This window comes from Gossypium arboreum, chromosome 12 (genome assembly GCF_025698485.1).
Source record: "Gossypium arboreum isolate Shixiya-1 chromosome 12, ASM2569848v2, whole genome shotgun sequence".
Lineage (NCBI taxonomy): Eukaryota > Viridiplantae > Streptophyta > Magnoliopsida > Malvales > Malvaceae > Gossypium > Gossypium arboreum.
This window is the reverse complement of record NC_069081.1, coordinates 2,331,988-2,356,814: the sequence shown is the minus strand read 5'-3', so window position 1 is coordinate 2,356,814 and position 24,827 is coordinate 2,331,988. Positions and strand designations below refer to the sequence as shown.

At 30.4% G+C, this 24,827-nt stretch overlaps 1 protein-coding gene and 1 long non-coding RNA gene across 5 annotated transcripts in view; one reads left to right on the top strand and one right to left on the bottom strand.

The window, feature by feature from the left end:
- LOC108478546 (uncharacterized) overlaps nucleotides 1-805 on the top strand; it is a 4,026-nt gene extending 3,221 nt beyond the window's left edge. For both annotated transcript variants that reach the window (XR_008276075.1, XR_008276074.1), the window contains exons 4-5: nucleotides 197-319; nucleotides 543-805. This is a non-coding gene — a long non-coding RNA (uncharacterized LOC108478546). The remainder of the gene's footprint in view (nucleotides 1-196; nucleotides 320-542) is intronic.
- The window catches only part of LOC108478545 (MADS-box transcription factor ANR1-like), a 27,071-nt gene extending 2,244 nt beyond the window's left edge, over nucleotides 1-24,827 (bottom strand). For 2 of the 3 annotated variants that reach the window (XM_053023323.1, XM_053023324.1), the window contains exons 1-3: nucleotides 24,683-24,827; nucleotides 24,238-24,474; nucleotides 16,162-16,240 (exon numbers count right to left, since the gene is read on the bottom strand). In XM_053023323.1, coding sequence (XP_052879283.1) covers nucleotides 16,162-16,240; nucleotides 24,238-24,419 — 261 coding nt within the window. In that variant the 5' untranslated portion in view covers nucleotides 24,420-24,474; nucleotides 24,683-24,827. The remainder of the gene's footprint in view (nucleotides 1-16,161; nucleotides 16,241-24,237; nucleotides 24,475-24,682) is intronic. The other variant, XM_017781007.2, reaches the window with a different exon arrangement.

The following is a 24,827-nucleotide window of genomic DNA, read 5'->3' as shown; positions in this document are numbered from 1 at the left end:
CTAGATCGAATCCAAGTGGTCTGATACATAAATTGAAACCAATTTGCAAGTTCAATCTAGCTTTTGAATTTTCACTTATTATTTTTAAAGGCTTAGTCTCAAGTGCAAGCTAGATTCTTCTTTGATGCCAATTTAGTTGAATAGAGTTGAATAATGATTCAGTCAAGGATTTTAAACTTTGATCTCTAATTTGAAGGAAAGAATACAGACGAAATGGAGAATTTGAGGAATGGATGAGGGAAGAGAAGAAGGAAACTCAAGTTTTTCCTTTCCTTTGTTTGGTTGAGGAGATGCTGAAGGAAAGAGAGCAAAGTAAATGGTAATCTTTTGAATTAATTATGATTTTACATGAATTAGCTCGACACCGATCACCAAATCTGCAAGGGATTCCAAGAACCTGTGTTGTACATTTGTCCGAACCTTCACTTCTTTTTCATTTGCATATTGTGGCTTTTTGAGACATTTGCATATTGATGCCTCTCCCTTTGATTTGTTTGTTATTTGACTTTGACTAGCAATGACTTTTCTCTTTGATTTCATAGGTGAATGTGAACATTGACATTGATTTGGAGTTTGGACTGCTTTTTCCGATCACCGCGTAAATGTTCTGGTCAATACAATTTCTTTTTTCTGCCACAGAAAATTTGCTCATAAGTTATAAGACATTTTTTTTTAACTGCATCATCTATTTGATGTTGATTAGAATAAGGTGTTTTAACTTTATTGTATTGCTTTTATTTGACTTTGATTAGTATAAAGTTTTAAACTTGTATCATTCGAATTAACATAGTTAATTTTCTTCTCCTCTTCCCGTGTTTTTTTCGAAAGAATTTTCACGTAAAATTCTATGTGTTTTATTTTTCTTCCTTTTCCTTGCTATACATTGCTATTAGCAATGTTCTATTTTTCACATGGATGCTAAGTGTTCTATCTTCCAATATGCCTAAATCTTGGAGGGCTCACAGAATCATGATACATTCTAAAGCAAATTGACAGTATTGCAGAAAAACAATTTTCCAGATGCAGTTTCATGCTGTAGAGCTTTTTTTGTTTTCATGAATTTAACTTGACTAAAAATGTAACACTCCGGATTTTGGGGTTAGGAGTTTTGAGATTTTTAAGTAGGGTCAGTGGCTAAATCGAACAATTGGATTAGTTTTCGAGATTTTGTCTCAGAATGGGCCTGTTGGTTTAGTGGTTGGATGAGTGTTAGTATTGTAACAACCCGAAATTTACGATTATCGAAAAGTGTATTTTTGGGCCTCCGTTTTCGTAAAATGGATTTGTAAATATTTATTAGAAATATTCATTAAGTTATTACGTATAAGGACTAAATTGTAAATAGGACAAAAGTTGAATTACGAATAGAAAAAGGTGAAGGGACTAAATTAAGAATTAAACCATAACAAGTTTATGGTAATAAATGAGTACATATTTACTAATAATATACACATGTATAAAACATAATAAATAAGTATTACTTAGTATTTAAGTATAAATATATTATATTATATTATAATAGTTTAATAATAAAATAAACAAATAAAGTAATTAAAAGAAATAAAAGAATAGAAAATGAAATAGAAAGAAACATTGAAAACGAAATAGAGAAGGAAAAGGGAAAGAAAGAGAGAAAAAAAGAAAAGAGAAATTATGGTTTAAGATTTAAGGGTTTAATTGGTAAGTTAATTTAGCTTTTTTTTCTTGTAATTTTGATGTTTTAGAATTCTAGAACAAAATATTACTTTATTTATGTTGAAATTTTAGAAGTTAGTGAATTTTAGAAGTTTTTATGTTGAATAAATTGAAGTGTTAGGGGTTAAATTGATAGAATTTCAAGTTAGAATTGAGAAAAGAATTGAATTGTAAAACAAATTATTAGTTTTGAAGTAATAAGGACTAAATTGAGAAAATTTGAAATTTAGGGATTTATGGTGAAATTAGAGAGTTAAATTTGGTTTTATGTGGTAATTGCATGAAAATAAAGAATAAAATTGTGAAGAAAATAATGTTAGATTTGATTAAGGATTAAATTGGAATTTAGGCAAAAGTTGTGTATAAATTGAAATATTCAATGTTAAATTGTGTTGTATTGATTATTTTTAATTGTTTTAATTTCGTAGCTGACGTTGAGTCAGAAACCTCGGCTAAAAAAGGAAAAGACAAGATTAACGAGGAGTAGCTCAAGAATTATGGTTTATATTTCTATAATCCGAATTTAATAATTGTCATTGTATTTATTATTTAATATGTATGGTAAGTAGAATTGAAGTAAGTATTGGTATTGTGGTAATGAAATGAATTGAATTGAATTATGAGTATATGTGATTATTTGAATTGAAATGTATATTGATTGGAAATTGAAAAGTAATTTGAAACCCTATTAACTGTATCGGGTTGAGTCGGATATAGTTGGCATGCCATAGGATTGGAAGTGGTCAGGGATACTTTGACTTCGAGTCAATGAGATATTGGGTGTCAAATTATTACTTCGGATAAATTCAATGAGGTACTGGGTACCAACTTACTTCGGCAAGGCCGACGAGACACTGGGTGTCAATCTATTACTTCGAATTATCCGATGAGGCACTGGGTGCCACACTGGTGTGTTTTGGTTGGATCCGTGTATCCATTCTAGTTCGAGTCGTGTTTATAGGGGTATATAATGAATTGGAAAATTTGATTGATATGAATGATATTGAATAATGAAATGAAATATGGATAGAAATGTAAGAATCGAGAATTTGTGAATTGAATACAAATAACCAATATTATGGTTCAAGTGATATTTGTTGACATAGTGAAAAGCTATCTGGGATAGCAATTGATCGTAAGTGAATGTGTTATAAATGATTTAGCTATAAATTATTTTATTGTATATTTATAGTATTTACAATATAATTGTTCGTATTTGTTCTGAAATGTCTGGTAATGCTCCGTAACCTTGTTCCAGCGATGAATAAGGGTTAAGGGCTGTTACAAGTATACCTTGAGGTTATAGGTTTGAGTCTTCGAGTGTGTGTTGAGGAATTATTTGTATATGATTTCAATTTATTTTAAATTAAAGATATTTACTTATTTATTTTTTAATTGTATTTATTGTTATTCTGAAAAAGAGGAAGAGAGAGTTTTTTTTTCTTTTTCGACGTTCTCTTTTTCCTCTGTCAAACTTTTTTCTTTCCTCTTTTTCTTTTTCTTTTAATTTTTTTCGCACAAACAATTTTCTTTCATTTTCTTCTCAGATTGTGTTTGTTGCATCAGTTTGTTTACATTTTTTTCTTTCATCGATAAAAGCTTCGGGTTAAGTCATCGTCCGCTGTCAATTGAGTTCGAGGCGTGTTGATTGTGAATCAGGTGTGGGTTCTGAACTCTTTTTTTCCATTATTGAAATACTGAATTGATTATGGATAATTCGAGATATTGTGTGTGTTCTGAACTGTGTAATTTAGTGTTGAATTGCTGTGGAATTCGATAGTCTTTTTGCATGCTTCGGTAATTAAGTAATTAGGGCTTGTGTGTCATTTCAATTACCTGTAATTTAGTGTGTTGTGGTTGGTTCCTGGAATACTTTGATTAGGGGTCGCTTTAGTGACCAGAAAATGAGAATTTCAGTCAATTTCGGTGTGGTTTCGTGACCATAGGGGTGGCCACAGGGTGTGTGCCGCCACACAGTCAGTTCGCACGGCTGTGTGCAATTGAGATTTAGGATTTTCAGGCTAAATTGGGTGCCACACGACCGTGTGGATGATTTGGGGAAAGTAGTCAATTTTCACAAGGTCGTGTCCCTAGGGCATACGGGAATGTGTATTTAGAAATTAGGGATTTAGCGATTTTGTGTCACACGGCCTGACCACACAATTGTGTGGCTAATTTGGAGATTTAGGGATCCTACACGGGTGTGTGTTATGGACACACGGTTATGTTTGGTCGGTACACGGGCATTTGAGACCCTCACATGGTTGTGTCTGCCTTGCATTCTATTTTAGCACAAATGGATAGAGAGTTACACAGCCTGTTCACACAGCCATGGGCACACACAAGTGTTTTAACTCCCCACATGGCCTAGGCTTTACCACACGGCCAGAGCACACGACTTTGTGGTCCTAAGTCACCAATTTTAGTTCTGTGTGTTATTGATCTGAAAATGTGTCTGTGTGTACCGACCCTTAGCTAGGCTTTAGTGAGGGTAGTCAAGACTCTGATCTGGGCTTCGGCTTATATGTTATTTGTGACTGTTTTGAGAGATGTCTGATCCTATGTGCGTATCTGTTTTTGTCTGACTGTCTGTCGATGTGTTCACTGTTTCTGTGAGATTGTAAGCATTTATGCACTTGCATAAAGGAGTTTGGGGGTTATTTGTGAAGAGAAGAAAAACTGATTCAAATCTACTCGGCGCTTGTATCAAGAACTTATTCAGACTTGCCATCAGACTGCATCAGACGTACATTAGCTTTGCTGCGTACCATTATCTGATCTGACAGTTTAAGCTGCAACATGTCTGAACAGCAGTTTACAACATTGCACTGTACTACATATACGCCAGCCTTGCTATGTATTATTATCTGAATCGGTTAGTCCACATATATGGTGTGTAGGGTTGGATGAGCCTTCCGAGGTCCTAGTGGTGTGTTTGGTTCGATGAGCTTAAACAACTCTTTTGGGGTGTGATCGAGGGATGAAGTGGTATTTTGGCTAGATGGGTGGATTTTAATATTTGATTGCATTCATACGCATTTGGATGTGAGTTCCTTATCTGTAATCTGTCTGTTCGTTATAATAATTATGTCTGATCCTACGTGAATTTTGGTGTTAGCGTCATGACATTTTGGATTATGATGATAAGTGTTTTTAGATCGATCGTTGACAGGTTTATCTGTTGGGTATTCTGTGCGTAATTTGGTGTGCTTAACTATTACGTTATTTGGATTTTTGATCTATAAGTCCGTTGTTTGTCACCTTTTGTACTCACACTGAGCTCGTAAATCTCACCTCCTTAGTGTTTCCGCTTGCAGGTACGCTTGGTTTCGGTAGCTGGACTCGATATGTGAAGATCTCAGACAATCACGGTTAAAAACAAGTTAACAGTTCTTCTTTTCAGTTCCCGTTTTGGTATACTATTACGAACTGAAAGGTTTATAAAATCTGTGATACAAGTTTTGTTTTTTATTTTCCTCGTAAATCTTACTTTGTTCATAAAGTAAACTTAACTATAATATTTTTGATTGAAATCTAAAAGATTAAATGTTTTTCGTTCAAAGATATAAATGTGTTTGTAATGGAATTTGAGATAATTTTTTTGTAAAATTTTCCTATAATTACTTCGGTGATCAATGTAACTTTCGAGATTCGTTCTAAACTTCCAGGCTGGGTTTGAGGGTGTTACAAAAAAAGAGATACTTGATCTAGTAATACGAATCAAGGGAACTTGGTGATTGCCTACTGACCTGCTTGAGTAACTAGTATTTGATTTTGCTGAAAGTCTGATAGGATTGTTTCCTTAGATTTAGAGTAGAGGGTGGCTACTTACACTTAGGATGTAATTAGCACTAGTAATGGAGTCTATGGGACATAACCTGCAGGTGTAGTCTAAAAACAATTGTGACTTTGGGTACTGTAAAGGAAAGTTATAAGCTTTTTGTTCGGAACGTTACTTCTGAGAGTATCACTGCTTAAGTATCTTTGTGGGACAAAGGAAACTCTACAATTTGAAGCATGAGTTTGATTTTCTTAATCATTTACAAACTCTATCAAGCATAATTTGATAAGAATGCTTGATATCTGTTGGCCCTTCCAAATATTTTTAGGTATCTGATAGGTGGTTGCTGTAATTTTTACTATTTGGCTTTTTAAATTTTGGTGTGCAAGAGCTGCCTAGGAGATTCTAGTATGAGTGTCTGTCGTTATCATAATTCTTACTGGAAGTTCTCCTAGTAGCTGTAGCTAATCTCTTCTACTAACAGAAAAGTTCTGGCTTCTACTCTTGCTATTTCATGAAGATGATGAATGATGCAGGAGGAGATTATTTTAGTCACTTGAGATGTCACCAAAATACCATCATGGAGACTCTGAAGGGTTGCAGGGTTTAGTCCTGTCTTTGGTGTGATGGTTTCTAAGATCTTCAAAATTGCGTTTTGATTGTGAAGGAATGATATGATTGTTCTGTTGGACATGATGTACCTATGCGTTGGATGGTTTTCATTTTTCATCATGTTGCAAGGTTTCCTCGTACAATATTTCTAGGTTTAGAGGTACTATAAATAACCCGCTGAAGCTAATATCTAATACGTAGCTAAAGTTTAAGTTTGTGGTGTTATTTCTCCTCAATTTCATTTTGGGTAAGTCACACCATGGGTATTTTTATTTAGTTACTTATATTTGAAATTTGTAACATTCTGTTAATGGCAAAACGGTAAGCTGATGTGGCATGTTAAATTATCATTTCAAACAAAAAATTTAGGTTAATTTATGAAATTGGTCTCCATATTTTTTCATTTTTAGCAATTTATTTTTTATTTATATTTTTAACTTATTTTTTTAATTCTATTATGTTCCTCCCCTGTTTTTCTACCTTTTCCATTTCTTTTAACTATGAGGAAGTCGAATTGACAGTGAAAAAAAAAGCAGCAAGTTGTCAAGCCTCCACTTCGACCAAGAATTGAGATCAAACAAACAAGAAAAATCCATCGTGCATTCGTCTGTCGTCAAGCTTCCAATTCGACCAATAATTGAGACCAAACTATGTCTCTTTATCTCCTCTTCAATCTCACACATCCCAATATCTCCAAATAAAAATCCAAATTGAGTTTCATACTATCCTTGAGTCGATACCCATTGGTAATCGTTCGATGAACCCTCAAGCAAGGTTTCAGCTTCTTAGACTCTTTGTTTGTCTTCATTGTTCAGATATTCAAAGGGCAAAAAATGGGTTCCTTTATTTTGGCTTTTCATTTTCGGTATGCTTGCTAAATTATTTTTATTTTTATTTTGAATTCTCTCCATTTTTTTAGCTTAATGACAAATTTGTCTACTAACATATACATATTTTGTCAAAAAATGACCTTAATTGTATTTTTTAGCCTTTTTTTGTCATCAACCTTTGTTTTTTTTTTCAAATTGTTTTTCTAACAGATTGAAAAAATTATCGTTAAAAAATAACTCTTAATGTAAAGAAAATAAACATAATTATTTCTAAAAAATTCAAAATGAATGTATACATTTGTTTACTGAAAGGTTTCAAAAGGACACATAATAAATCAAATAAAAAATACTGAATGTGTGCATTCATTTTGAAACTTTTTAGATAATTATATTTATTTTATTTAAATTAAGAATTATTTAGTTAATTAATTAGTTATTTTATTATTTTCCACATGTAATTACTTTATTGGATTATCTAAGTAATAAATTATATCTCATTAAAATATTTCATATATGAAAATCCACATAATCCTCGTTAACTTTTTAACGATACTTTCAAATATGTTAAAAAAGTAATTTGAAAAAAGAACAAATGTTAATGGAAAAAATTGAAAAATACAATTAGGGCCATTTTGACAAAACATGTAAACGTTAGTGGCCAAATTTATCATTGCTTTTTTTAATATTAGTTCTCTCCATCTTTTAAACGACATAATATTGAAATATAATTGTAATTTAAGTAGTTTAGATATTTGAAGTGTTAAGTCAATAAAAAGAAAAGTAATAAAAGGTTAAAAAGAAGTTATACAAGGGTATTTAAGTTATTTTTCATGAAGTTTGTGTTCAAATATAATATGATGAGATATTATATTATTGGAATAAATTTTGAGTCATTGAATATGATTAAAATATGAGGATTGAATGCGGACTACACATTTGTGTTAATTTTAACTAACTCTGACTTGGTCTTACTTTTAAATAGATAAAAAAAAAAGGAAAAAGATGACAAAATATCATATTTTCCTCCCCTTACTAGTAGTCCCCCTCTCTTCCCTATAGGAAAGTTTTCCCTTCTTCTATTTTGTAGTGAAATGACTATCCATGCATTGACAAAACTAGATTGCAAAACTATGAGCTCACCATATTTGCGAGCTCACCAAACCTCTGAAGACATCAAAGGTGCTAGCTTTGTCAGGTGAATCCATACCTGCGAGCTCCTTAGTCTACAAATTGCCAACTTGCCAACTTGCATTGAAACAATAATGGTTTTTTATTAGACATTTTGGCAGCTAATTAGGATGAAATCAGCCAACAAGGAAGAAAGTTATATGAATCTAGCTACAAGATTAAGCCAAGTTGTAATTATATTATTACTATTTTTAGCTTATTTTAGCTCACTTGTTCTTGTAAATAGTGCATCAATTTTTATCAATGCAACAACTGATTACAAGCTGATCTTTCCCATTTTTTTGCCTCTGAGAGGGCTTGGTTTTATAAAAATGTCTTCAGAAAACTTTACACCACTCTTTATTTTCACAGGAGAAGACTACCATATTTGGGTAGTAAAATTGAAAAGATAACTTCAAGCCTTTGATTTTTGGGAAGTTGTAAATGCTGAAATAGAACCACCAGTGTTGAGACTAAATCCTACACTAGCTCAAATGAAACAACACAGTGAGTAATGTGCCAAAAAACACAAGGTGATGTCTTGCCTACAAAAAGGTTTTTCAACTGTGATATCTACAAGAATCATTGCCTGTGATACTCCCAAACAAGCTTGGGATAAGCTCTAGGAGGAGTTCCAGGGTTCACAGAAGACAAGGCAGTAGTAGATGATAAATCTCAAACGAGATTTTGAAAACCTCAAGATGAAGGAAGCAGAGACTTGAAGCAACATTCAAATCGAATCATGGTAGTGGTGAACCAGATAAGACTGCTAAGTGACCAGTTCACGGATAGTCGAGTAGTTGAGAAGGTAATTACCACACTTCTTGAGAGATACAAATAAAAAATATCTTCACTGGAAGACTCAAGAGAGCTATCAATCATCTCACTCTCAGAACTAATCAATAATTTGCATGCCCTAGAACAAAGAAGGGCAAGTAGAGAAGAAAGGCACGCCAAAGGAGCTTTTTCAAACTAGAAACAGAGAAGCTGCGAGATCCTCAAGTCAGAAAGGAAAAAAGAGCTAGTCAGATAAGAAGGAGAAGTAAAAAAAAATAGCGGAAAGATAAAACATCTACCGTGTTCGCGCTGCAAGAAGTTGGGTCATCCTGAGAAATTATGTTGGTTCAGGCCTAATGCTCAATGTAAAAACTGTAAGAAGTTTGGCCATGAAGAAAGGGTGTGCAAAAATAAGGAGTACGCACAAAAATAAAATACTCAAGCACAGACTGTAGAAGCAAGCTAAGAAGAATTAATGTTCGCAGCCTCATGCGAAGCACAGCTCGCAGAATCCTACGAACCCCCTTGTGAAGACCACTTCGCAACATCATGCGATCCCTAAAAAAAGTAAGAAAAAACTGGTTGGTTGACAGTGGTTGTACAAGTCATATGACTACATACGTGAGCATCTTCAAAAACATTGACAAAAGGTTCCATTCCAAGGTAAAAGTTGGAAATGACTAGTACATTGAAGCAATAGGAAAATGAGATGTTTTGATTAAAACTGCATCAGGTACCAAACTCGTCATAGATGTTCTTTTAGTTGCTGACATAGATAAAAATCTACTGAGTGTAGGTTAGTTGCTTGAAAAAAATTTAGTGGTATTCAAAGATAACAAATGCCTAATCTTTGATCCAAGTGGATGCGAGGTCATTTCAACAAAAATAGTTCATAGAAGCTTTGTTGTCAACTAGAACTTAGTAACTTTAGTAGCATATACCAACTTGTTGGATGAAACCAAGTTATGGCATAAAAGAATGGGACATGTTGACTATAAATCCTTAAGTCAAATGTTAACCTGGTTAAAAAATTATTAAATATGATTGACCATGAAGATGTACGGGAAGTGCCAGCTTGGGAAACAGGCGAGGTTTCCATTTCCTGCGAACACAGCAGGCGAGCCATTGAAAAATTGCACTTAGTACATACTGACATTTGTGGACCCATGAAAACAAGTTCGCTAAATGAAAGTAGGTACTTTGTGTTGTTTATCAATTATAGTACAATGTTCTGTTGGGTGTATTTTATGAAAAACAAGTCTGAGGTGGCTGAGATCTTCTTCAAATTTAATGCCATGGTTGAGAACCAAAGTGACTGTAAGCTCAAAATGGTAAGATCAAACAATGAGGCAGAATACACCTCAAAGAAGTTTGAAAAATTCTGCGAAGAGTCTAGTGTTAATCATCATTTAAGCAATGTGAACACCCCACAACAGAATAGAGTAAGTGAAAGAAAAAATAGAATTGTAATAAACATGGCTCGCTGCTTGCTGTTTGAAAGTAAACTGCCAAATGAATTTTGGGCAGTCTTTACTTGCTAAACAGACTACCTACTAAAGCTGTTGAAGGGAAGACACCATTTGAGGCCTGGTATGATTTTAAACCTTCTGTTTCACACTTACGAATATTTGGTTGTACTTATTTTGTTTATGTTCCAGAAGAGAAAAGAAGTAAGCTGGACAGTAGATCGCAGTCAGAGATATTTGTTAGATATTCCGGTGTTAAAAAAAGATATAAAATCTATAATCCTTTCACTAAGAAAGTGATCATAAGCAGAGATATGAAGTTTGATAAAAGAAAAATCTGGAATTAGACTGCAATAGAGGAGGAGATGTGTGAACAATGGGGTCTAAAACCTGATTTGCGAGCCACTAGAGACCAAAGTGAAATGATGTAATTGATGAACAACCGATATTAGTAACCAGGTCTATTACTAAAATCTATCAACGGTGTAATCTAATGAAGCTAGAACCAGTCACTTTTGAAGAAGCTGCTCAAAACACTGAATGATGAACAACTATGAAAGATGAAATCACCATGATCAACAAAAATGAAACACGAGAGCTTGTGGACAAACCAGTTCATAAGAAAGTGATTGGTGTTAAATGGGCGTTCAAAACCAAGATAAATCCTGATGTATCAGTCAACAAATATAAAGCTAGGTTGGTTACAAAAGCGTTTAGCCAGCAATATAGAGTGACTTCACTGAAACCTTTGCCCCTGTTGAGAGGTTAGACACTATAAGGTTGCTAATAACTCTTGCAGCTCAAAAGGATTGGAGGATACATCAAATGGATGTAAAACTAGCCTTCCTAAAGGACTTTTTGAAGGAAGAAATTTATGCTAAGAAACCTTAAGGATTTGCAGTACCTAGGTGCAAGACCAAGGTGTACAAACTGCATAAAGCACTATATGGTTTGAAACAAGCACCAAGAGCGTGGTATGAAAGAATTGACAACCATATGACAAATGTGAGTTTTGAAAGAAGCATCAACAAGCCCACTTTATATATCAAGAAAATTGGTAATGAAATACTCCTCATTATTTCATTATATGTTAATGATTTACTTGTGATTGGTAGCAAAATTGAACTGGTGATTGTATTCAAAGATCAGATGCAAGATAAGTTTAAAATGTCAGACTTAGGTAAAATGACATACTTCCTTAGTCTAAAAGTGAACCAAGCTCGCGATGCAATTTTCAGAAACCAGAAGGGGTTTGCAACAAAAATCCTGCGAAGATATAGCATAAAGAATTATAAACCTGCGAGCACCCCTATCGTTCAAGGTGAGAAGCTCACTGGCAATGAAGATGTTGAGAAGGTTGATGAAATAAGCTACAGAAGCTTGGTAGGATGTTTGCTTTACTTGACAACATCCAGACCTGACATAATGTTTATAGTAAGTCGATTGTCTAGATACATGCATTGCTGAAACATGAACCACTATAGGGCAGCTAAAAGAGTTCTGCAATAAATAAAAGGAACTCTAAGCTATGGAGTGAAGTTTGTGAAGACTGAAAATGTCAAGCTACTTGGGTATTCAAACAGTGATTGGGCTAGATCTACTAAAGCATGAAGAGTACCTTAGGTTATTTCTTTACTCTAGGATCGAGTATGTTCTGTTGGGGCTCGAAGAAGTAAGAAACAATGGCACAATCAACTGTTAAAGCTGAGTATGTTGCAGCTACAACAGTTGTAAATCAAACCATCTGGTTAAAGAAATTGCTGAATGATTTGAATTTGAAACAAGAAGCAACAACAGAGATTATATGTGATAATCAATCTGCTGTTGCAATTGTAAAAAATCCAGTGTTTCATTGAAGAATAAAACACATCAAAATCAAATATCACTTTGTAAGAGAAATGGAACAAGCTAAGGAAATAACCTTGGTACATTGCAGTTTGCAAGATCAGTTGGCTGACATTCTAACAAAACCTCTTGGAAAGATGAGGTTTGAAAAGTTATGTTATAATATTGGCCTTCGCAACATGGAGGTCAAAGAGAAGTGTTGTGAAATGACCATCCATGTATTGACGAACCCAGATTGCAAAACTACAAGCTCACCATATCTGCGAGCTCACCAAGATTGCGAGCTCACCAAACCTATGACGACATCAAAGGTGCAAGCTCTATTAGGCGAACTCATACCTGCGAGCTCTTTAGTCTACAAGTTGCCAACTTGCACTAAAAATAATAATGATTTTTTATTAGACTTTTTGGCATGTGATTAGACTGAAATCAGCCAATGAGGAAGAAAGTTATACGAATCTAGCTACAAGATTAAGCTAAATTATAATTATTTTATTATTATTATTATTAGCTTATTTAAGCTTACTTGTTTTTGTAAACAATGCATCAATTTTTATCAATGCAACAATTGATTACAAGCTGATCTTTCCCATTTTTTCCCTCTGTTTCAACCCTTCATTAATCAAATTTTTAGCACATTTTTCTAAAATATACTTCAAATCAATGTCAATTTTCAATCTCCAAACTTTTATTCTTACTAAAACCAATTAAAAAAAAAAAATCAAATTATAAATACTTTTGCAGCATTATGTTCTCTATCCAAATTAAGGGTTTCATGGGTTTAGTGAGATAAAGCTTTGGCTAGAAAGAGAAATCTTCAAAAGTTTTAAGAAATTATGTTTTCATCATTTTAACTTTTGATATATATATTTTTAATTTTAGGTATGTAAAAGCCATTTGAGCTTGTATAATAAAGTTAAGATGTATCTTTGAAAATTTTACTTTTAAGATAAGGAAAAGAAGATAAGTGATGAAAATCTTCCTATCGAATTTTAGTTCATTAAAAAGATAAGTACGCTTAAATTTTCCTAATTTTTTCAAAATTATAATTTGAAATTGAATAAATTAGTGAAATAAATATGTGTAGTGACTATGTGTATATTAACATGTGAAAATCTTGACTTAATAATGGAATTGTAGCAATAATATTAAGCCTTAGCTTGATGGTATAAAAATGAGTTAGAAAATGCTATAAGAACATCAGTGCCATGGTGTTATATAATAACTTATGTAAAAAATAAAATGTAATTAAGTGTCATAAGTGAATTAAAAGTAGTAATTTGAGACAACGAGGTGAAATACCTTATATGTGAAAATTTGAATAATAAGATTAATTGTATATATAAGAATGAGAAATGGTGATATGGTCACCTTGTTAATAAGAGTAAAAGTGAAAAGTATATATATATATATATATATATATGATTGTTGAGACTTGATGGAAAATGATTATTGATAGTAATTATGGATGAGTGTTGATGATAGACCTCTCCTAGATATAAAAGGAATATGTGGGTTGATTATGAAATGATAATAAATTGCTTAATGAACATTAGAAAATGATTTTGTTATAAGTGAAACTTGATGTGTATGTAAGTCCTTAATGTTGTAATAATTGAAATTGTTCCAAGTGATTCTTAAGTGACTTGTTTTAGTAAGCTTAGTAGAATAGTTAGGGTACAATTGGCATGTTACAATGATTAATGCATGCACCTTGGAACGATGATGTGTTCTGGAATGATGATGTGATACCTTATGGCATAGCACTTCGGTGCACCTTAGACCTATATGCGTTTGGTGTGTTAAGTTGGATGCACAATTGATGCAAAATATATGGTGTGATAGGTTGGAATATAGAATATCTGAGTTCTATTAGTGTTTACAATGGGCTAAGTGCTACAATAAAAATTTTGATGATAAGATTCATTAAGGGCGAACTGTATAAAATAGTGAAAATGAAAGTATTAATAAATTTGCTATCTTATAAATTAGATAAAAAGTATTAAGCTCTAAAATGAAGCTACTGAACAAGAAATGGTATAATGGTATAATGGTAATGGTTAAACATCTAGTAATTGAGATAGTAAAAATGAGCTTCGTGTTAATTATTATGTGCAAAACAAGAAAAGAGGAATCTTAAAATGAATTTATAAGCATGACGTAATGAAAGATGAGCTAAGTGGTTAGCAAAATGATGAACCATACTTAAGTGAGTTGAGTCTTAGTGATGAATTAACAAAACATCGACTCTTAATCCTTGTTAATAAGTGACTCAACTGAATTATGCTTTTAAAGGCTCAACTCTAATAAGAATATAAAGTAAGGTACAAATTTCCTTATATACTAAGCTCTTCAAACTTAACACATTTGTGGTTTGAAAGCGTAGGTGGATGACTTTTTTCATGAAGCTAGAAAGCATATCTTCGAAGGATCACATTATCGTGTGGGGTTTGAAAGACTTGGAGAATTTAGTTTTATTTTCCTTGTGTTAGAAGAGTTTGAAATGGCTTGTATAAGGACTAAGTGGATTTTATATTAATTTTGTAAACTTTATGATGAGTATAATATTAGAGTATACCCAAAGACTAATCATGAGATTATTGTAATCAGATACTCATTTTACCTTATTTGTTAATATAAGACATTGCCGTTGTTATTTTAGTTTCTTTTTGTGTGTGTGTAAATAAACTAATTAACAATAAAATTATAAGAATAATATGATTATTCTTAAAATGTCCTTAGTAAAGTATTATTGTGAGTTTGAATAATAATAATGCATTGAGACTAATGTGTCGTTGATTGATGATAAAGTGTTGTTATTGACATAGAGATGTCAAAATTAAGACATAAGTATGTGTTAGAGAATAACATACTTGATTGACCCGCTATGAGTATGTTTCTTAGATTATTATGTAATAGTCACAACATTACTCATAATGATAACTGCGTATATGATCTTCAGACTTGAGATCATCAATGTCCCAACATTGTGAGTCATATATTTGATACAATCAAACGTCTACCGTAACAAGTTGTACTATAAAGACTGATGTTAGATATGCCACAATCTATATAGTGAGATATAATTGATCAAGATAAGATTTGCCCCTCTTACATAATAAGAGCAATATTTTAGGTCACTTGATGGAGTGAGACTAAAAATGCATGATCATACTCAAATAAGTTGATATGAGATATCACACTTATTTGTTTATTGTAGTCTACTAAAATATTAAGAAATATGAGATTGAATTATACAAGTGTGACTATTCCATGACTTGTGTCCAATTTAGATATAAATGATAAATTGATATAATACATGAAAATTTTGTCAAAGAAAAGTTATGTCGAATCACGAGTTCTTGTAACTTAGGTAGTAATGATGTATTGCTAGATGTCACTCATTACTTGTAATATTAAAAAAGTTCTAATATTATTACTAACATTACAAGAGCTTACAGAGTCATACTTTATGGTTGAAGTGAATAGAATCTAAATACAATTAACATTGTGTTTAACTGTCACAAGAGTTAAATTAATTATTGATAGTTAAATATTAAAATATTATATATACAAACTTATTATACACAAATAGAGAACATAGCAGGGCAGATTGATATATATATATATATATATATATATGTATATGTATATAGGGAGTTAATTTATAGTCATGTATGTATGTTAGATTGCCCGGCCTTACTAAGTTGATCTACTTAAGCCACTACCATTGCCGCAATGTTTCTTTATTCTTTCAATTTCTTATATATTTTTTCAACATCTCGTTTCATCTAAAGAGAAAGTAGGTGAAGTGAAAACCAATCGAAACAAAGCAAAACCTCAAGACTGTTAGCCTACAAACCCATTACGTGCAGGATGTTTTCTTTTGCAGATTCATTGTAACACAACATGCCGAAAAATATGTAACCAAAAGTAAGGAAAAGAAAAAAATATCTCTAATCATATTAGATATGAATGGAAAAATTACCTTGACTTGGGAATCGGGATTCAGTAATTGGTGATGTTCTTCTTTAACCTTGTTGTAGCGTTCAATAACAGATTTCATGCTGATTTTTCAAAAAAAGAAAGAAAGAAAAATCCAACGTCAGTATATCTCAGGGATGCCGCTGCAACTGCACTTCTGTATGGAGTAAGGCAGCACAGAATATATATGGATAATTATTATGTTCATTTACAGTAATAAAATTTCACATCAAAGGTTTGTGACGCTGTTAAAGCGTGATCTTTTATAGATTTTTTTTTTTTTTTGCTACACCTAAAATTATATGATATTTTCATGGAGCTTGAATGTCCTAATCGGGAGCCAACGAGGACTATGCGCCCACCCGAATTTCGTGAGTTATTATTACTAGTTTGCTATGGCTTTGGATAGACATATAATTATATTATACCCATTTAATTAAATTAAAAACAAAATTAAAAAATCAAACTTTTATTGAATTAAATGATAAATTATCGTGCTAGACATAAGATCGTGTTAGATCAAATTATAATTACAATCTTACTATTTATATTTAGGATTTAATATATATATTTAATTTGATATGATTTGCTTTCTCCATATAATATCATTATTTAATCAAAATGGTTCAAACTTTGATTATTAAATTAAAATGTTGAAGACAATTTTTTATGTGTTTAATGTGAATAGTTAAGAAAGTCAATTATTTGGACCAATTAATAATATTATAAAAATAGAGATTAAATTATATTAAATTAAAATATAAAAATTAAATCCTAAGTGCGATCATAGTAGAACAATTCAAACTACAATTTTACCATTAACTTATAATTAAAAAATGGAGGAAAACAAACTATCTCATTAGTTAGCTAAATAATTAGCACCCTTAATAACTTCGATATCTAATATGGATTGTTTAAAAAAAAACACTTATTTCAATTTATCATGGAAAAATAAAAAATTTGTTAGAATTGTATTTTTTAAAAAATCATATAAAATTTTAATTCAGTACTCAATAATATTAATTATTTGAACTAACTAATAATATTATAAAAATACTATCATGTTAAAAGTTTTGGTAAAAAGCTTAAATTTAAAAATAATAGAAGTAAAAAAAAGGTAGGACATATGAGAGTTAGCGTGAGAATTAAAGCTCAAATTCTCACGCAAACTCTCCTACGTTGAAGTATGCTGACAAAATCATCAAAAGAGGGATGCTGCGGAATCTTGAAATTACATTTATATTTCTTGGTTCTAATACCATGGAATCGTCTCTGAACAAGACCCTTTTGGTTCTAATTCCTAAGATTGCAAATTCGAAGTCCCTTGTTCAACTCTAATCCATTAGTCTTTGTATGATGTTATATATGCTTGTAATGGAACTCATTGCTAACAGCTTAAGTTGGTCTCGTGGCTGGCACGAACATCACTGATAATATTTTGGTGTCCCAAGAGGTAATACATTTAATGAGAACAAAACAAGGCAAAAAGTGTTGGATGACTATTAAAAGTGGATCTAGAGAAAGCTTATGATTGATTGCAGTGGAAGTTTATACCGAATTCACTAATAGATGCAGGTTACCCTAAGAATCTGATGCAAATCATAATGAACTGCATAACAACCTCTTCCATGCAAGTTCTATGGCTAGGAGAGTGCCTTTAGCTTGATTTGTCCTTATGACTATTCCCAAATTACTTGAGGTATGCCTTTATTTCATCAGAGAGTTAAGAATGGTACTTTCAATTTTTTTCTTAAGAAAATTCGAGTAACTTAATAGTTGGGATGCGATGCTTTTTTCTATGGCTAGGAGAGTGACTTTAGCTGGATTTGTCCTTATGACTATTCCCAACTTATGTAGTCTACCATGATTTTGAGGGGTATGTGATGAAATGAAAAGTCGGCTTGAAACTTTATTTGGGTTTCTTTAGAGTCTAGTAAGAAGCTGACACTTGTTAGTTGGAATTCTTGCTGCTAACCAAGCAGAAACGGTGCCCTTGGGTTTCATAGTCTTCAACAGCGAAATGAGTCTTTCCTAATGAAGTTCGAGTTTAACTTTGCGACCAACAAGGGATCGCTATGGGTACTTGTTATGAGATCAAAATACAAGATTGTTGAAGAGTGTCCGATGAATATAGAGAAATCTAAATGATCTATTTGTATGGAGGTCCTTAGTTAAAATTTGTCCTCTACTATGTAGGAATCTCGGATGGATTATTGACAGTGACAAAAGCGCCAAAATTTGGACGGATTGTCGACGAATAGGGTGAGCTACAGGTGAGGCATAACCACAGATGCTTCATGTCATTCTTGCGGATTCAACAATGAGGGCCTCATTCATGTGTTTTGTGATTGCTCACTAGCTCGTAAGGTTTGGCTTCAAGTTATTATTTATAAATACCATTATATTAAATCATTTAAAAATAATTTAACATTATATTTAAAATTTTAAAATATTTCATGTATCATTGAATTTACATATAATTTATTAATTACTTAAAAAATTTTAAAATTTATATTTCATGTATAATTATATTAAATTATTTAAATATTATCAGTAGAAGGTTTAGCCAACAGATGATCATGGCAATTGGCTGCAGGGGTATTGTAGAAGCATAGGCAGTTGAAGTATATTCTTTAAGTCGAACTTTGGGCGATATATGATGGTCTCTCTCTACATTGGAATAAGGGGATCAGCCGGGTTATAGTGGAGGGAGATAGCTTGGAGACTTTGCGAGTCATGGGATGCAGAGAGTTTAAGACATCTAATATGGCACTTTATCGAAGAATCAAGGATCTTTTTACTCGAAGATGAGAGGTGCGGCTATAGCATACATATCGCGAAGCTAATGCGGCAGCAAACTATATGGCTAATCTAATGTATGGCATGGCACTGGAATTATATTTCTTTGATGAAGCACCAAGAAGCACAGAGATGATACTACAGCAAGATTTAGCTAGAAGGGCTTGGGAGAGACGAATCACTGTGATTATTTAGTTCTTTAGCTTCTCTTTGTAACCAAAAAAAAAAAAAAAACCTCATCCATCATGGGGAAAGAACAATTCGTAGGAGAAAATTACTAATAATGTACTAATTAATCTCATTTAGCATTATTTAAAGAACAATTCGTAGGAGAAAATTACTAATAATGTACTAATTAATCTCATTTAGCATTATTTTTTCACAACTTCTGAAAATAAATTTCTTTATAGCAAAATATCATGCTAAATGGATTTTTTTGTTTAGCTTTTGCTATTAAATTCATGATTTGGTAACTTAAATGAAAATTCAAGAAGATTAAAATTTTAAGGTTTTAAAGCTGGCTTTTCAATAAATTGATTAAACTTTTGGTTTGATCCTATCAAGGAAGCCTAGTATCAACCAATTTTAATTTCTATTACTCACAGTGGTAGTTAAGAATTCTAACAAATCCTTTTTAAAAAAAAAGAATTTGTGTATCAAAAAAGGGGGAAAATCAAATTGTTCAAGAAAATTAACTACCACTTTGCTACAATTCAATTGGATTGTATTAATGTGAATTTTTTAATTTTATTCTATGTTTGGTAATATGTATCAATAATTTAATTACAATTGATAATTTTAACTACTTACATTAATTCGGTTAAAAAAATTACAAAAATATTTTTCATATTTAAAATGAGTTATATTATTCAATGGTATCTTTTTGTTTATAAAAAAATACGCATATAATGATATTTAGACCTACGTCAATTACATTAGTAAAACCTTAAATTTACCACTCTACAAAAGTTTTATTTTGATTTTTTATACATTTTAGTTTTATTATGCACATTTTATTACCACCGTCAATTGTATAAATTAATAATGTTGTTGATCGAGTTGATGTTACAAGTTAACTCGATATCAACTCAAAATTTATAACATCATACTAAATAATTATGTTCATTTAGTATTTTTAACTTGATGTATTTGTCAGCCTAAATTTTTGTTTTACTTGTAATTTAATCTAATTGAAAAGAAAATTAATATATGTAATTGAATGTTAAAATATGAGTGAACTTGATCCCAATTTCAAAATGATTTTCTTACATCCGTTTGGATATTCAATAAATCATTTTTAACTACTTTTTTCTTCGATATCTTTTTATTTGATTAAATTAATTTTGAACATTAAGCAAAATAATTAATTTTGAATATTTAATTTAAATAGTTTTACATTTTTCCTAATATTTTATATTATTAATATTTTAATAATTCAATCATCATATTTTATGTTTTATTTATGTAAATCATGAATGAAAAAAATTCTAACTAATCATTTTATGTAAAAATTCAATATAAACAATATTTTAACCGATATGATAGAGATATTAGATCAATTCAAAATTTTCTATGCATAACGCTACAAATATCTTAATAAATTCAAAGGTTAGGTTTTTAAAATATTAATTGTATAAAAGTTAAGAGTGTAGAACCAATTAAATTTTGTACCGGTATAAGTAAATCCTCTCATTTATTAATATGTATCAAATACTTTTATTTTTTTGCACATAAATACGTTTATTTTTATTTCATTTTTAAAGTTACTTTAAATTTTACTCAACGTGCAGATATATTATTTATTTCATTAAATATTTTTATTTTTCATATTTACTTATTTTATTTATATATTTTTATAAATAAAACACCCCCATTCTATTTTGGTTCAACTATATGTTTGAAGAAATCAAAAATATATATTGTTATTTCTTTATTTTTAATGATTATATGCATGCTTAGATACCCCATCTTATAAAATTACTAGTTTTATCCTAATGCATGAATTTATTGTATTTAATAATTAAAACTATTAAATTAATTTCTATTAATTTTTAAAATTAAAATATTTACAAATAATATAAACAAAAAGTTAAAAATTAATTCAAAAATAGTATATTAAAACTAATAATTGAAGTAATTCAAATATATATATCAAATTAAAATATTATAAGAAATTTTAAACAAAAGAAATAATATTATAAGAAATAGGTTTTTATTTTAATAAGAATTTTAAAGCAAATTTTATTCAAATTAATTTAAATGAACTTTAAATAGAAATGATTTCCAATTTAAAAATCAACGCTAAATATAAAAATAATATTTATATACCATTATTTGATAATTATATAAATAGGAAGGATCCACTTATATCTTTTTGTATGATTAATATTCAATGATCCAACAATTATATTTTATATTCAATTCATATAAACCATACATGTCAAATTCGATCTAAATTAAAATTTTCTAACTATTTGTTTTATATAAAAAACAGTTGATTGTTTAATAAATATTAATATATACACTATTTTAAATTGATAAGATAGAGATATCGAATTAATTTAAAATTTTACATGCATGATAATTATAATTACATGAATAAATTTAATGATTGGATCGCTAAAATATTGGTTGTACAAAAATATACTAAAATGTGTAAAATATTTTAATTTTATACTGGTATAAATTAATCCTTCCCCATAAATATGATTTATTGGGGCTGTAAATCTAATATATGTGATTTGATACTTCATATCATATTTACTTTATTATTTGATACTCATATTTATTTTGATTTCAATGTCCTATAACAAATGCTATGGCAGGGGTAGGTGAAGAAAAGATGAAGGAATATTATCTTTCTCGATTATGATTTAAAAATTTGTAATAATTTAATCGTTTTATGATTTAAGTAATAAAATATGCACATGTATACATATTACCATAAATCTTGATTTTTTAATGATTTTGATGGTGAAATAAGATAATTATTATTATAAATCTTGATCCTTCACATGGATAAAGAAAGACTCATAATTATTGTAAATATTTTTTTGGTAAAATAAATATATAAGACTATGTTAACAAGGCGTTTATATATTGCAAATACTATACAGATGCATGCTGAGCTCATTTTGATAATGCTTCATATACTTATATATATATATATATATATATATATATAGGTTTTGTTATTCTTTTATTGTTTCCATTCTGCTTGGAGTATTATAGCGGTTTGCTCTAATTTATCTACAAGTATAGATTCTTCAGGTGGCAGGAACTTAATTTTCTGTTTTAATTTGTTTTTGAATTACAAATGGAACTTTTTTCTATACTTTGCTAGTTTTGTAATCTCAGATGCTTAATAAACAATTTTGGTTGAACTCAAAGAGGTTGGCACAATGATTGGTACATGATATCCTACTCACAGTAAAGTTTGAATTCTCCTCCCGCAAATTAATCAAAAATCCTCGACTTTTTATACCAAAATAATATATATGTGTGTATATATAGAACGGAGCTAATGAAAGTTATAAAGTAAGGAAAACTTCTACTAGGATTATCCTAAAAGTTAAAGGTTTTAGGTATCAATAAAATTTTGCTATATTATTAAATTTTAAAGACATGAAATTATTATTATACACTCATTAATAGAGAAGTTATTCTATAGACCTTTTTCGCCACATTATTCATAGTCTTTTTTCAATTATTTAATAATATTTCAACAATTTTTTCATGTCATTGAAACATAATTTTGATAATTTTTTTACCTTGAACCCTAAATCTAGAATCCCAAACCATGAACCCTAAATCTAGAATCCCAAACCATGAACCAAAAACTTAAAACCCCAAGCCATAACCTCAAACCCTAAATCTCGAACTCATAATTTGTAACCCTGAACCATGAAACCTTGAACCCAAACATGTAATCCCAAACTCTCAAACCTTGAACTTCAACTTTGAACCCCAAACCCAAAACCCAAACCGAACCCTAAATCTTAAGTCTCAAACTCAAACACTAAACCTCAAGATTTGGGGTTCAAGTTCAAGGTTCAGGATTCAAGATGAAATAATTACCAAAATTATGTGTCAATGACATGAAAAAATTGCACAAAAATTACTAATTTTTTTTAAAGTGGTTGCACAAAAATAAAAATATTAACTTATGAAAAAATAAAATAATTAAAATTTGTAAAAGAATAAAATATGTTTGTTTATAATTTAAAATAATTATTTTAAGTAATTTAATTAAAGTTAAATTAAGTTGAAGAATATATTAAATATAAATGAGTGTATAATAATACTTTATTATTTTTAAAATTTAATGATGTGGCATTACTATTTTATTTGGTGCCTAAAAATTATACTTTTAAGAAGATCCTAATATAATTTATTCCATGATGTAATATCAAATTTATTCATAATGCCACAAAGAAAGCAGAAAACAACGTTGTAATATTAAGTCTACAAACAATATACTAAGATTCATTCCAATCTTTGTTCAATCTATTCATATCGTTTTCTCCAATTCATGAATGAATAAAGAAATGACATAAATATATCTTCTTTATAATAAGATTATAAGAATATTCATGCAACTCCTTTAATTGAGGAAGAAAAGAAGGTGAGCTAGAATAGCCAATTAAGGTGATATGAAAGAGGATGTGATATATGCTTTTCAAAGACAAATGAGAGGCTCAGTTAGTTTAAAGATAATATTTTAGGAAGTTTTCAATTCCATAGGTAAAAGAATTCAACTGCTATGATAAACATTCTTACCAAATATGGTTTCAGTTTTGCTTTCCAATCCATTTAAATTTACAGTTTATAATTCTAAGCATGCTTCTAAAAAAGAATTTCAAAATATTGCTTAATCTGTTTCCGAGAAAATGTTTTTAAGTGTATATCATTTTATTAGAAGAAATGAAACACTTATGCTTCACATGCAATGTCTTTAATGTTTTTGAATTACTCAGTATAACTTTATAATATTAAACTTCCAAAATTTGCATGCATGTTAGTAACAATGGAGAGGGAGACCTTCAGTTTCCTACATTTAAGAAAAAAGTGGCAGACTCTATCCTGGTTTCAGTATAATGATTATTTCTTAGTAAATCTGAATACTCGTCTCTTTTCTCAGAAGAAAAAATAGAGACTAATTTAAATATTGTAAAACAAGAAAAAAAAAAGTAGAGATAATAAAATCATTAGAAAATGCAATAAATACCATAAATGTATATATATGCACCAAAAGAAGAAAAAGAAAGAATATCGATCTGACCTGGAGCTGGCATAATCGTAGAGCTTGCCGGTGCTAGAAAAGATGATCAATCCAACTTCAGCATCGCAAAGGATCGATAATTCCCTTGCTTTTTTCAATAATCCGTTCCTTCTCTTTGAGAAAGTCACCTGCCTGCTTGTTGAATTGTCTATTCGTCGAATCACTATCTTTCCTCTTCCCATCCTCTATATGAAATCAATAATCTGCTTAATAACGCTTTTTTCTCCCTTTGTTTCTCTTTTTTGCCGGATTCCAACAAAGTCCAAATCAATGAATAACAGAATAAAAATAAAAAAATCAAGGTAAACGTGTATGATTATATGCTAAGAACAGTGGAAACTAGTTTAAATCAAAGTCGAAAAACGAAATCATGATTTTGGATTTGAAAAAGATTTAGATCGTAGTTTTTTTGGCGAAGAATTAATATTAAAGACAAAAAGCTTACTTGTTTTAAGCTTATTATGGCGAAGAGTGAGACGGAGAGAGTGAGAGAGAGACGCAAGTCTTTTCCTTCTATGTTTTCTCGAGAAAGCTTTAGAGAAAAGAAAATGAAAATATTTATATGTGTATAAGTGGAAAAAGGGAAATGG